General features: G+C 40.3%; 1 protein-coding gene across 13 annotated transcripts in view; it reads left to right on the top strand.

The window, feature by feature from the left end:
* The window catches only part of prkd3 (protein kinase D3), an 89,444-nt gene extending 76,075 nt beyond the window's left edge, over positions 1-13,369 (top strand). For all 13 annotated transcript variants that reach the window (XM_008125702.3, XM_062974575.1, XM_062974573.1 and 10 more), the window contains 4 exons: positions 358-456; positions 1,239-1,506; positions 7,844-7,929; positions 9,380-13,369. In XM_008125702.3, the coding sequence (XP_008123909.1) occupies positions 358-456; positions 1,239-1,506; positions 7,844-7,929; positions 9,380-9,553 (627 nt within the window). In that variant the 3' untranslated portion in view covers positions 9,554-13,369. The remainder of the gene's footprint in view (positions 1-357; positions 457-1,238; positions 1,507-7,843; positions 7,930-9,379) is intronic.
* Positions 13,370-13,371: the final 2 nt, after the last annotated feature.

Here is a 13,371-nt window from a genome sequence, read left to right as displayed (position 1 = left end):
GCACTTCAAAACTGATACTGTACACAGGCTTTCAGCAGGACTAATTTACTATATAAGGACAAATAGCCTTTATGATCTGCTCATTTGTAAGGTTATAAGTCTGAGTCATCAAATAATCCATTTTCTGCCTGCTATTTTGAATTGGTAAAACACAGGATTATTTCCATTACAGTTATAGTGTGAGAGCTCTGCTCCTCTTGACGCATTTTAATTACAGACATATGCTTTTGGAAATCTGTCAATTGAAGATCCTGTATTTGGTTTTAGGGAAATATTGGGCTTTAATATAACTTCATGCAGCTGTTCTATCTACCTGAAACTTTCTTAGAAAATACCCCTTTCTTTTTTTTTTTTTAGATACTTGTTGCTCTGAGGAATTTACACTTCAAGAATATAGTGCACTGTGATTTAAAACCTGAAAATGTACTGTTAGCATCAGCAGAGCCATTTCCTCAGGTGGGTAGGGAATTCAATATTTCAAAGATTGTGTATTTTACAAGAGGAAATCTGCAGCATTTTAGGCTTGTAAATGAGCTGTTACTGAATATTCATGCTGGAATCATTCTTCTAAGCTTTCTCTAATGGCAACATTTGGGTGTGCTGCTTGGTTTCCACAGTTTCCTGAAGCTAGTATCTCCTCTTCTGGAATGGCCACAAAAAAAGCTTAGAAGCATCTAGTTCAGTGTTGTTTTGCCTGCCATCCAAACCCTATGTTGTGGCTGATCTCATCTGGTAAAAACAAACCAGATTCATATATTGGTTTGAAGATTGCTTATTTCGATTAATGATAGATAACATTAACCATTTTGTCTGTTCTGGTAATGGAGCAAGCTACACAGGAGCCTTGTTTTTATCATTTAAACCAGTGGTTCTCAACCTATGGGTCCCAGATGTTTTGGCTTTCAACTACCAGAAATCTGAACAGCTGGTAAACTGGCTGGGATTTCTGGGAGTTGTAGGCCAAAACACCTGGGGACCACTGATTTAAACTGTATTGTAACGTAATGCTTAAATCACCAAATTGTGTCCAGTTTGTACTAATGAATACTAACTAATGCTTGGTATTAATGAGTAATGCAGATTACACTATACAATTTTTCTAATCAGTAATACTTCTTGTAAAATAGTGTCTTGTCCCATGATCCTTACATAACTTATATAGGATGCTTCTCTTCATTTTGTTTTGTTTTTCTGTGTTCAGTATATAATCATTTATATTGAAGATGTTTGTTTTACAGGTGAAGCTCTGTGATTTTGGTTTTGCACGCATTATTGGTGAGAAGTCTTTTAGGAGATCAGTGGTTGGAACCCCAGCTTACTTGGCTCCAGAGGTACTTAGGAGTAAGGGCTACAATCGATCTTTGGATATGTGGTCAGTGGGAGTCATCATCTATGTGAGCCTGAGTGGTACATTTCCGTTTAATGAGGATGAAGATATAAATGATCAGATTCAAAATGCAGCCTTTATGTATCCGGCAAATCCCTGGAAGGAGATATCTAGTGAAGGTAAACATAATTAGGAGACTTGGGACATAATATTATTGTTTGTAATATTTTTTGCATAGTGAAAATCTTTATCTTAGAGAATAAGGGAAATCATCTAAATTCTATGAAACAATTAAATGATAAGGAAGAGCCAAGTATGTTGTTGTTGTTGTTACTTTTATTTATATCCTGCTTCTTTTCTCTATATGGAGACTCAAAGTGGCTCGCAAATAAAAAGCATTACAATACAACTTAAGATCTACAAATATTAAAACAGTATTAAATGTCATTAATATTAAAACAATTCAGGTTAAAACTATAAAAGCATATAAAATCATAGCAGCTCTTGACAATCTTAAAAACCTACTTCGTTAAAAGCCTGCCTGAATAAAAAAGGTTTTAATCCTCATGCCTGAAGGAAGCCATTTTGGCTTCCCTTGACAGGGAGTTTCGGAGTCGAACAGCCACTGAGAAAGCCTGCTCTCTCGTTACTATGCAAACTTGAGATGGAGGCGGGACCAAGAGAAAGGCCTCTCCTGAAAATCTCAGAGCTCAAGCAGGTTTGTAGAAGGGGCTGCGGTTGGTCAAATAGCCTGGACCTGAACCATCTAAGGCTTTAAAGGTCATAAATAGTACTTTGAATTGTGCCCGGTAACAGACTGGCAGCCAGTGGAGGTGCTTCAACGGGGCCGGGTGTGTGTGTGTGTGTGTGTGTGTTGTCCATTCCCTGTAGCTTGTCCCAGTTAGCAACCCGGTTGCAGCTCTTTGAACCAGCTGGAGTTTCCGAGTACGTTTCAGAGGCAGCCCCACGTAGAGCGTGTTACACTAATCCAGATGGGATGTAACTAAGGCATGTACTACCGTGGCCAGATCTGGCTTTTCAAGGAACGAGTGCAGTTGGTGTACAAGTTTTATTTGTGCAAAGGCTTTCCTGGTCACCACATATAGCTGGGCCTCCAGATTCAGCGCTGAGTCCATGATGACCCCCAGACCTGTCTTCAGAGGGAGGGTGACCCCATCCAGCCCAGGCTGGATCCCTATTCCGTGATCTGCCTTATGACTGACCAGGAGAACGTCTGCCTTGTCTGGATTAAGTTTCAATTTGTTTGCCCTCATCCAGTCCATTACTGATGAGAGACACTGGTTTAGGGTCAGGACAGCTTCCTTGGCTTTAGGTGGAAAGGAGTAGTAGTGTTGGAGTGTCATCTGCATATTGGTGGCACCGAACTCCAAAACTCCGGATGACCTCTCCCAGCAGTTTCATTTATATGGTAAATTGCATGGGAGACAGCACAGAACCCCGAGGAACCACACAGGTCAACCGCTGGGGGTTTGAATAGGAGTCCCCCAGCATCATCTTTTGGGTACTGCCCTCCAGGAAGAACCGGAGCCACTGTAAAACAGTGCCTCCCAGCCCCATCCCAGCTAGATGACCCAAAAGGCTACCATTGTCAATGACATCGAAATCTGCTGAGAGAACTAGGAGAACCAACAGGGACACACACCCCTTGTCTACCTCTCTGTGTAGGTCATCCACCAAAGTGACCAAAGCTGTCTCTGTACCATAGCCAGGCTGGAAACCAGATTGAAATGGATCTAGATAATATGTCTCATCCAGAAATCCCTGGAGTTGGAAGGCTCTTAAGACCTTACGCAGAAAGGGGCCAATTATCCATTATAGAGGGATTGCGTTTTAAAATTGGACCTCACAATTGCCTTCTTTATGCAAGTTAGAACTTTGCCTCATTCCAAGGAGGCATTGACCACCACCTTCATCCACTCTGCCAGTCCCCTCTAGCTTGTTTGATCAACCAGGAAGGGCAAGGATCTAGGATACATATGGTAGCTCTCACCTCTCCAAAGATGCTGTCCACATCCTCAGGCTACACAAATTGAAATGTATCCATCAACACTGGACAAGCAGGAGCCAAAGTTACATCCATTCAAACTGTATCAAAGTTGGAATGGATCTGAGCAACTTTATCTGCAAAATGCCATGTAAATTCTCATAGTGGGCTGCTGAATAGTCAGGGATTTTTCCTTGAGGACCAGTATGTAATAGCCCTCTGACCACTCGAAACAGCTCAGCTGGACAGTTCTTTGCAGATACACTGTTGGCAGCAATGAACAATTTCTCTGCCACTCCCATTGCCACAGAGGAGGCTTTCAAATATGCTATAGCTTGTGCTCAGTCAGATTCGCTTTGAGTTTTCCACCTGTGTCGTTCTAGTCTCTGTCTCATTTGCTTCATCACCTCCAACTCGGAAAACCAAGCAGCCATTTGTTGCAATTGGACAAAAGTAAGAAAAACTTTTACTCTTAGTTGGAACTTTTATACTTCATACTATATATGAGAGGAGCCCCGGTGGCGAAGTGTGTTAAAGCTTAGCTTGCTTAGCTTAGGCGATCCCTCGTGGGCTGAGGATGATGGTCCTCCAGTTATAGGGTCTTGGGGGTGTGTCCGTAGATGGCTGAAGAGACCTATTCTTGATCTGCATGTTCTCCTGCAGTGAGGACATGGGTTTCCAGGTGGAAGGCGGTCCCGGTCAGGGTTGGCTTGACGCTCCTTCCTCTTGGCACGTTTTTCCCTTAAGCCCTCCATTTGTGCCTCTTCGAACTCCGTAGCACAGCTGGTCACAGCTGACCTCCAATTAGAGCGCTCAAGGGCCAGGGCTTCCCAGTTCTCAGTGTCTATGCCTGTCAGGACCCAGGCTGCAGGGCACCAATAACCATACACAGAGGCCAGAATCTATCTAATATCTTTATTGAAGGAGTATATAAAGTAAATAAAAACAAGTGTAGAAAATAGTCCAGAGTTAGACCTTTCAGGAAAGGTCAAAATTAGTCCAAAGAAACAGTGTCCAATATGAAATATTAAGGTCCAAAGTTGTAATCCAATAACCGAAACACTCACTTGCCAAGCAAGTGAGGGGAGATGACAAGGTCCTTTAGTCCATGAACTTGAGCAAGGCTAGGAAATAACTTGATACTTGGAACACAAGGCTTGATTCAAGACAACAAGGTAACGAGGAGCAGGAACAAGATCCGTGGAATTACTTGGTAAAATCCGGGAAACAAAGCGAGGCTGAATCCTGGAAAACAAGGCAAGGTCCGCGAAGGTAAACAAGGCTGGAAACAGGAGCGAAGGCTTGAAATCAGGGACAAGGCTTGAAACAGGAACGAGGCTTGGAAACGGAGCGCGCTGTCCACACACAACTTACTCCAGTAGCTGACGAATTGACTCCGCAAGATGTCTTTGTGGGTAAAACACCTAAATAGGGTCTAGTTTTCCCACCAAAGAGCAGTTCTCTGGGGAACTAGAAACGAAAGCTAATCTCTGAGTCCAGATGCATGACTCCTTAAGGTTTCCCATGGAAAGCAGGCTTAATCAGCTGAATTCTTAGCAGCTATCCTAGCACTCCTACGAGAGGCCGCTTGAACTGCTCTCTGATGTTTACAAAACTCGTGGCGAGAAAACACAGGAGATTTAGACCCAGGGTTTGTTTGACAGATTTCTGGAAGACAAATCTCTTGCAGGTGCAAGGTTCCCAAATCTGGCTGGGAAGGTTCCAATTCTGACTGAGGCGGTGAAAAACCCAAGTTCTCCTCTTCATCTGGGACTACAGTGCCTTGAACGGGACTACATGGCCCATGACTCATCACAATGCCACAGTTTTTAAGGTTGGCTTTAAGTCCATCTTTAAATCTCTTTTCCTGCCCACCAACATTACGTTTCCCGTTCTTGAGTTCAGAGTAGAGCAACTGCTTTGGGAGACGGTGATCAGGCATTCAGACAACATGGCCAGTCCAGCGGAGTTGATGGCTTAGGAGCATCGCTTCAGTGCTGGTGGTCTTTGCTTCCTCAAGCACACTGACATTTGTCCACCTGTCTTCCCAAGAGATTTGTAGGATTTTTCTGAGGCAACTCTGATGGAAACGCTCCTGGAGTTTGGTGTGACGTCTGTAGACCGTCCACATTTCGCAGGCATAGAGCAGGGTTGGGAGGACAATGGCTTTATAAACAAGCACCTTGGTATCTCTACGGATGTCCCGATCATCAAACACTCTCTGCTTCATTCTGAAAAATGCTGCGCTCGCAGAGCTCAGGCGGTGTTGTATTTCAATGTCAATGTTGACTTTTGTGGAGAGGTGGCTGCCAAGGTAGCGGAAATGGTCAACGTTTTCTAATGTTACACCTTTAAGCTGTATTCCTGGCATTGCAGAGGGATTAGCTGGCGCCTGTTGGAAGAGCACTTTGGTTTTCTCGATATTCAATGAGAGGCCGAGCTTCTCGTATGCTTCTGCGAAGGTGTTTAGAGTGGTTTGTAGGTGGTCTTCTGAGTGCGCACAGACTACGTTGTCATCGGCATATTGGAGTTCTATAACAGATGTTGTAGTGACCTTGGTTTTGGCTCTTAGTCTGCTGAGGTTAAATAGCTTGCCATTTGTCCGATAGATGATTTCCACTCCGGTGGGAAGCTTCCCATCAACAAGGTGAAGTATCATAGCGATGAAGATGGAAAATAAGGTAGGGGCAATAACACATCCCTGCTTGACACCTGATTCCACCTTAAATGGGTCACTTTGGGAGCCGTTGCTGTCCAAGACTATTGCCATCATGTCATCATGGAGGAGCCGCAGGATGTTCACAAATTTGTAAGGGCGCCCTTACAATTTTTTGGAGGATGGTCCAGAGAGTGCTGTGATTCACTGTGTCGAATGCCTTTGCAAGATCAATAAATGCCATGTACAGAGGTTGGTTTTGTTCCCTGCATTTTTCTTGGAGCTGTCGAGCAGTGTGATGAGCTGCTGAACTTGTAGACCGAAAGATCATAGGTTCAAATCCTGGGAGCGGAGTGAGCATCCGCTGTTAGCTCCAGCTTCTGCCCACCTAGCAGTTCAAAAACATGCCAATGTGAGTAGATCAATAGGTACCGCTCCGGCGGGAAGGTAATGGCGCTCCATGCAGTCATGCCGGCCACATGACCTTGGAGGTGTCTACGGACAACGCCTGCTCTTCGGCTTAGAAATGGAGATGAGCACCAACCTCCAGAGTCAGACATGACTGGACTTAACGTCAGGGGAAACCTTTACCTACTATATACGAGACTGAATTTTAGTGCTAGAAGAAGAATTTCTTTCTGAAAAGAGCTAGGACTCTGATACTGTGAGGCAGTATGTTCAGGGCTTTTCAATTCCCAGCTTTAAGTGGGGGAATAAATCCCAGATCAGCATAGACAAATGAAGGTGTAGGGCAGAGTTTCAAAAATCTTTCACCACTGGCTGTCCAACAAATTAACCCTCTCTTGCTCTGGGTTCTAATGAAGCCCCAGTTGCCAGAGTCAGTCCTGGATCCTCTGTATAGATATGGCACAAACATTTTTGAACTAAGCAAGAACATGAATTTATATGCACCATTTTTAAAGTATGTTTTCTTGTTTGCTCCAAAATTAACAAAGCAGTAGGCTATGACTGTAGGCAGGCCTTCCTAGAAAATAAACATTACTTAGGTTTCAAGCATGTTTATGTAACGTGTAACTTATGACTGCTGGTCTGTGTGAAGTGACAATTTGGAAGTTGTTATTTAGGTTTAGTGCATCCCTTTTATAGCCAATGTGAACTTTCTGACTTTGTAAATTAGTTTGGAGGGAATATCGGAAAGTGATTTTGGTGGAAGGTATCGAAAAACACCTAGTAAACAGCCTTGATCATTGAATTTTTTTTTTTTACTAAGAAATAAAATCTATTGAGTTCAAAATTACTTCCAGATTAAACTACAGTAGAGTCTCACTTATCCAACATAAACGGGCCGGCAGAATGTTGGATAAATGAATATGTTGGATAATAAGGAGGGATTAAGGAAAAGCCTATTAAGCATCAAATTGGGGTATGATTTTACAAATTAAGCATCAAAACATCATGTTATACAACAAATTTGACAGAAAAAGTAGTTCAATATGCAGTAATGCTATGTAGTAATTACTGTATTTACAAGTTTAGCACCAAAATATCACGATGTATTGAAAACATTGACTACAAAAATGGATTGGATAATCCAGAACATTGGATGAACGAGTGTTGGATAAGTGAGACTCTACTGTATATGTAAAATGTCCTCTTTAGGGCAGAAATCAGGTGCATTAAAACCAATGGAAGTCTTGTTGGTTTGAGAGGGAGATGAATTCTATCCTTAATGGCTGTTGACTCAACAAGCTTTCAGCTTTCCTTTGTCTTTTATATGTCTTGTTTCTCAAATCAGTTTCTTAAGACTAAACTTGTTTTCCTTTCCAGTGTGGGATGGAGAATAAATTGAATACTTGTTCTGATTATGTTTTTCTCCATTTACTTTCTCCCCCAGCGATTGACTTAATAAACAATTTGCTACAAGTGAAGATGAGAAAACGTTACAGTGTTGACAAATCACTTAGTCATCCTTGGTTACAGGTACAACTAATGCATACCACTTTTACTATGCTGTACCCAATCCAATTAGGTGAATCATTATCTGACTTAAGTAGTAGAGTCTTGTAGAAATGAGACTTCTAAAACTTTAGAGCACTGTTTGGTGCAAGTTGAGTAAAACTGTCAAGCATTACAAAATGCTTTCTCTCCTACCTCATTGTGTAAATGTGATGTGGCACCTTTTCATTTTGGCTGCACTTCAGAGCCAACTATTGGATTGCTAGATTTGTTTTAATATACATTTTAGGTGGTATTTAGTACTGCCCAGACTCTTTGGATCAGATGGGTTAGAAAACCTAAAACAATGCCTACAGTCTCATTTTTCTTTCTTTCTTTCTTTTCTTTCTTTTCCTTTTTACTCTTAATCAGACATGAATGTATGGTTTGCCATCTCCAGCACATTCTATGCATCTTGGAGCTTTGTCTTGGAAGTACTTATTTGCAGTTACTCTTTTACTTAAGATACAACTATCTCACTTCTAAGAAGAGAAAGTGATTAGCTTTATAGTGAATGCAGCACTTGCAAAGGACAGGAGAGGAATTAAGCAAATAGGAAGATTGAATATTTTAACACTTCTTGCTCATTCCTCCCACTTATTTTTCTTTATAGATGCTCTAACTGCATGCGATTTAAAAAAATTGGGGTTTTTTCCCCCCCAGGGCTGAACAATGTGTCCCCATTCTACCTACAGAATCTTTTCTGCAAGAATCTTTCCCCCACCAGTTAGTATTGGAAAGAAATCGATATTTGTTTCAGAAGAAATTCTGCCTCTTTTTAATTTGTGCCAGAATTGGGAAGTACTTGTCATTGTCGCAAGTAGAGAAAATGAATATTTTTTATAGTAGATCATGATAAAAATAGAGTAATTTTCATAATATTAGCAGTTTAAAGGATTTGCTACTTTGAATGCGTGTTAGCCTTTCCTCCCATTGAAATAACCCCAAAATGTCACATAAGAAAGATCATTTCTCCTAAAAGTGCTTCTCTCTAAGCTTGGCTCTGACATGGAATATTAGAGAACATGTCTAGGATATCAGACTTGGTAGAAGTCTGTAACCTTCATACTTCCCATTTGGTGTGGTCCTTGTATCCTCAGGGTGAGGAAGGTTTGCTTTCCTTTTAATTTTGGGGTAAGAAAGGTTTGGAAGAACATTCAAAATCAATTCTGGTGTATGTTCTTAAGTCTGCTGCTGTGCTTTTGCCCACCTTCTTGATGTATTCCTTCCTATTTTGGTGGCACATTATCAGTCCATCACATTGGTTTATCTCAAAAGTGGTGATACTGGCATGTGCAAAGGAGAAAGACTTACGTGCTGCAACTTCAGAAAAAGATAACATTTCAAAGGCTAATAATGGCTGTATTGAAATTATTCCTTTATGTCTGCCCCCCCCCCCCCTAAACAGCTCACCTAAAACTTTCCTCTTTCTCAGGACTATCAAACGTGGCTTGATCTTCGGGAGTTTGAAACCCGCATTGGAGAGCGTTACATTACCCATGAAAGCGATGATGCTCGCTGGGAAGAACATGCATATGAACACAACCTTGTGTGCCCCAAGCATTTTATTATGGCTCCCAATCCAGATGACATGGAGGAAGACCCATAGGAATCATCAAGGGGAAGGCACTTAAATCAACACTGGTGTTTCTCCAGAGCAAATGTCCTGTTTTGCTCTTCAGCTTCCATTTAGGAGCAATGGAAGATCTCCTGAGTCAGTTTGTGGGAGGTCTAGATGCTATGGAAAGCCTATGCATCTTTGACTATTGTGATCCAGCACTGGGTGAATAGCCACAAAGTATTCATGTAACATTGCCTTACTGGTACATCACAGTGATGTTACTTACAAATGAAATGCACAGTGAATTGATGTTCATGAATTTTCCAAGCTTTTTGGTAGTTTACACAACAAAACAATTGTAATGGTTTTCTACTTCATACCTATTAAGCCATAGAGTACTATTTTCTGGTATTTAGATACATGTGTTATGAAGCTACAGAGAAATCTGAACCAAATAATTACAACAAGCTTGAGTGTTAGGGCCCATACAAAATGCTGGTATTCAATGAGCAGGTGTGATGTGGACAAGCAATAAAAGTCAAAATAGGTTTAATAGTCAAATCTTGCTCCTCTCCCTTAATTAAAGCAGCCTCATGAGGTAAATGTATGTTATCTTTATTGAATACAGACAAGCTGTGTTTTGCATTTATGGCTCATTAGTATAGGAGTAAATGTAACACATGGTGGGTTAATAGAGTATGGCAGACGTTAAATGTGACTTTGAAATGTACAAAAGACTTTGTGCCTTCGTTTAGCAGAGGGACAGACTGCAACAGTGTGATCTGTATGCCATCAGGTGGAAAAAGTGGTGCCTAGAATCATATGGTTTGGAAGAGACCACAAGTGCCACCCTGTCCAACCCTCTGCCATGCAGGAAAACACAAAACACCCTAGACGGATGGCCATCCAGCTTCTGCGTAAAAAAAATCCAGAGAAAGAGACTTTCCTATGCTTCAAGGCAGCATATTCCACTGTTGAGAACTTGTCATCAGCAAGTTCTTCCTCATGTTCAGGTGGAATTCCTTTTATTGTAGATTTAGCTCTGTGTCTTAGCCTTGGGAGCAGCAGAAAACAAGCTTGCCCTCTCCTCAATGTTACATCCTTTCAAATACTTAATCATGTCTCTTCTCAATCTTCTCTTCTCGAAGTTCAATTTACCTGGCTCCCTAAGATGCTTCTCATAGGGCTTGGCTTCCATAGCTTTTACCATTTTGGTCACTCTGCTATAGAAAAATTATATATTTTTTAAAAGGACATGGCTAGAAATTGAATTTTACCTTATTTTGAACTCATTCAAGCACCATTTGATTTTCCAGTACAATATTCATTAGATTCTCTGATTTCATTGAAAAAACACTTTATATTTTGGGCTGTTGGAGAGACAGGATTGCAGTGTCGTCTCCCTTTTGGCTTCCTTTAAATCTTGGACCATAATCATCAGCTTTTCATTGTACTAGATAAGCTAGTTCCTCTGTAATTTCTATAGTGCACATTTTTACCCAGCCAACCTTTGAAAAGTGATCAAACCTATACATTAAACTTTCATACTTTGTGAGTAGTACTTCATGTTCTATGAATTGGGAAGGGAATGCATAGACAACAATGGTACATCTAGTTAACTTGAACCCATCAGGGATAGAAGAATAGAGTGTGGGAAGTTTAATAATATGCCTAGTAGTTCAGTTGTAAAGGACACAGCACCTGTGAGTAAATTTTTATTCACTGCAGTTACCTCATTAAACGGGGATGAAGAGCTTTTGTATCAACTTGTGTCACTATTTTGAAGATTTTTTTTAGCAGTGATAAACGTTGAACAAGCCATGCAAATATAAGTTTTTTTAATGTGATTTTTTCCACTGCATTTTTTTTCTTCCTAGAGAGGAGGCTGTAGTTGTTAAAGCAGCAGTAGAAACTATGAAGAGAGTGATTAATGTTAACCAATATACATGAAGATCAGCTAGTATGGCTATGGCATTGGCCATACTGGCTGATGGGAGTTGAACTCCAGCGCATCTGGAGAACATTAGAGCAGCCTGGTGTAGTTTCTTTTGGGTCATGGTTTTTAACAGCTGTTGTAAAACCAACTTATTTCCCATGTTGTTGAACAGTAGAATGCTGCTCTCTCTTCCCCTTGTCTTTAGATGTGTTTTAGCTTGTTGAAATGTGTGCTGTAGACACTACCAAAGATTCTCTTGAAATGATGTTCCATGTCAGAACTATTTTTTTAAAGAACATGTGCAACAGAAAGAACGCAGTATGTCAAAGACTGGTTAAAAATGGACTAAGCTTCAGAAAAAAACTTACAACATTATCTAAATTAAAATAAATACTGTCATTTTAATGCTGTTTTGCATTGATTCAACTGCCACCAAACTTAAAATTCTCTATTGATCAGTATTACTCTCATATCCCAAAAGCAACTGGTCAGCTCCTGTATTAACAGGAGGCTAGACAACAAACTACAGTAGCATCTCACTTATCCAACGTAAACGGGCCGGCAGAACGTTGGATGTTGGATACCAAAAATATTGCAATGTATTGAAAACGTTGACTACAAAAACATTGATTACTAAAAGGCAGACTGTGTTGGATAATACAGAATGTTGGATAAGCAAGACTCTACTGTACCAAACATCCTATCCAGTAAGATGATCTTATGTTCTTAATGACAAAATTTCAGATACAGACACAGCGATTTGCAAACCCTGGAAGAAATAGAGTACAGTTGCCACATGAGTCAGAGTAAATAAGGTTTTATTCATAATTGTGTGTATGTCACTTTTTGCAGCTGAATTGTAACTGCTTCCATTAAAAATACTGAGGTGACTATGAGCCTGCAGTTCTGGTATTTGCTCTTGCATCCTATTTTTCTACTCAGTTGATGGATTTTTCTTTTAAAGTGTTTCAAATTGAATCTGTATCTTATCTGTATGTGTTGCTGCCCCATGTGCAAACACCATTTATGTGGGTGGTGTGAGCTAGAAGATTGGTGCATTTCTGTTGATATTAACTGAGTGTTAAGAGCCAATTTGGTGGCAGGAACTTGCTTTCTTTTGATTTCTGTAAATTGGATTGGAAAGCTCTAGTAAATAGCTCAGTGGATTGCAATAAATTTAGCTTTCCTTGTCTGTTCCATGTGAGCTGCAAGACATATTTGGGCAAAGGTAATAAAGTCATGCCAGCATTTATCTTGTAGAAATAGTGTTCAAATATGTCCAATTTCTGTTGCAAGTTTATGCAGCAAAAGGACAGGATCAAATGTGTTCCCCATTTCTAGTTTAAACAGTGCATCTAAAATATTCAGAATAAATCTTATAATCATTGTGACATAGTCTGGACTAAGTATGTGCCTGGGAATGCAACATTAAGATCAGTTTCAGTGTCTGATATTTTGAAAAGCAGCAGACAAGGTCAAGTGGGCAAGATTTATATTATGCGTCTTGAATTAGTTTTAAGCTTCTGAACAGCAGGGCTGCGGACCAGTAGAATAAGAATAGAAACATTGTTGCAAATAAAGAAAACTGGAATGTTTCTACTCTGTAATAGTTGTTAAACACATTGTACGAACTGTAAAATGCATACCTTCCTATGAATACCTAAAATATTAATCCAAGCTTTAAGTCACTGAAAGGTTGGCATTAATCAGTTGCTCCAGAATAATTTGTACCCAGTGTTGCATTATCATTAGTCTTTTTTTTTAATTAAGTTGCATTCATTTCAGAAATAGAGCTGTATTGATGCTAGAAGATATTCATGTAAACTTGTAGCCTCAAAAAGACACTGTCAAGTACTTTTGAAAATATTTTTATATGTTCCATTGTTTGTAAATATCTTCTATGCTTAAAAATAAATTTTATTTCCCTATT

Source organism: Anolis carolinensis, chromosome 1, assembly GCF_035594765.1.
Source record: "Anolis carolinensis isolate JA03-04 chromosome 1, rAnoCar3.1.pri, whole genome shotgun sequence".
Classification (NCBI taxonomy): Eukaryota; Metazoa; Chordata; class Lepidosauria; order Squamata; family Dactyloidae; genus Anolis; species Anolis carolinensis.
The sequence above is the reverse complement of the archived record's forward strand: the minus strand, read 5'-3'. Positions and strand labels throughout refer to the sequence as shown.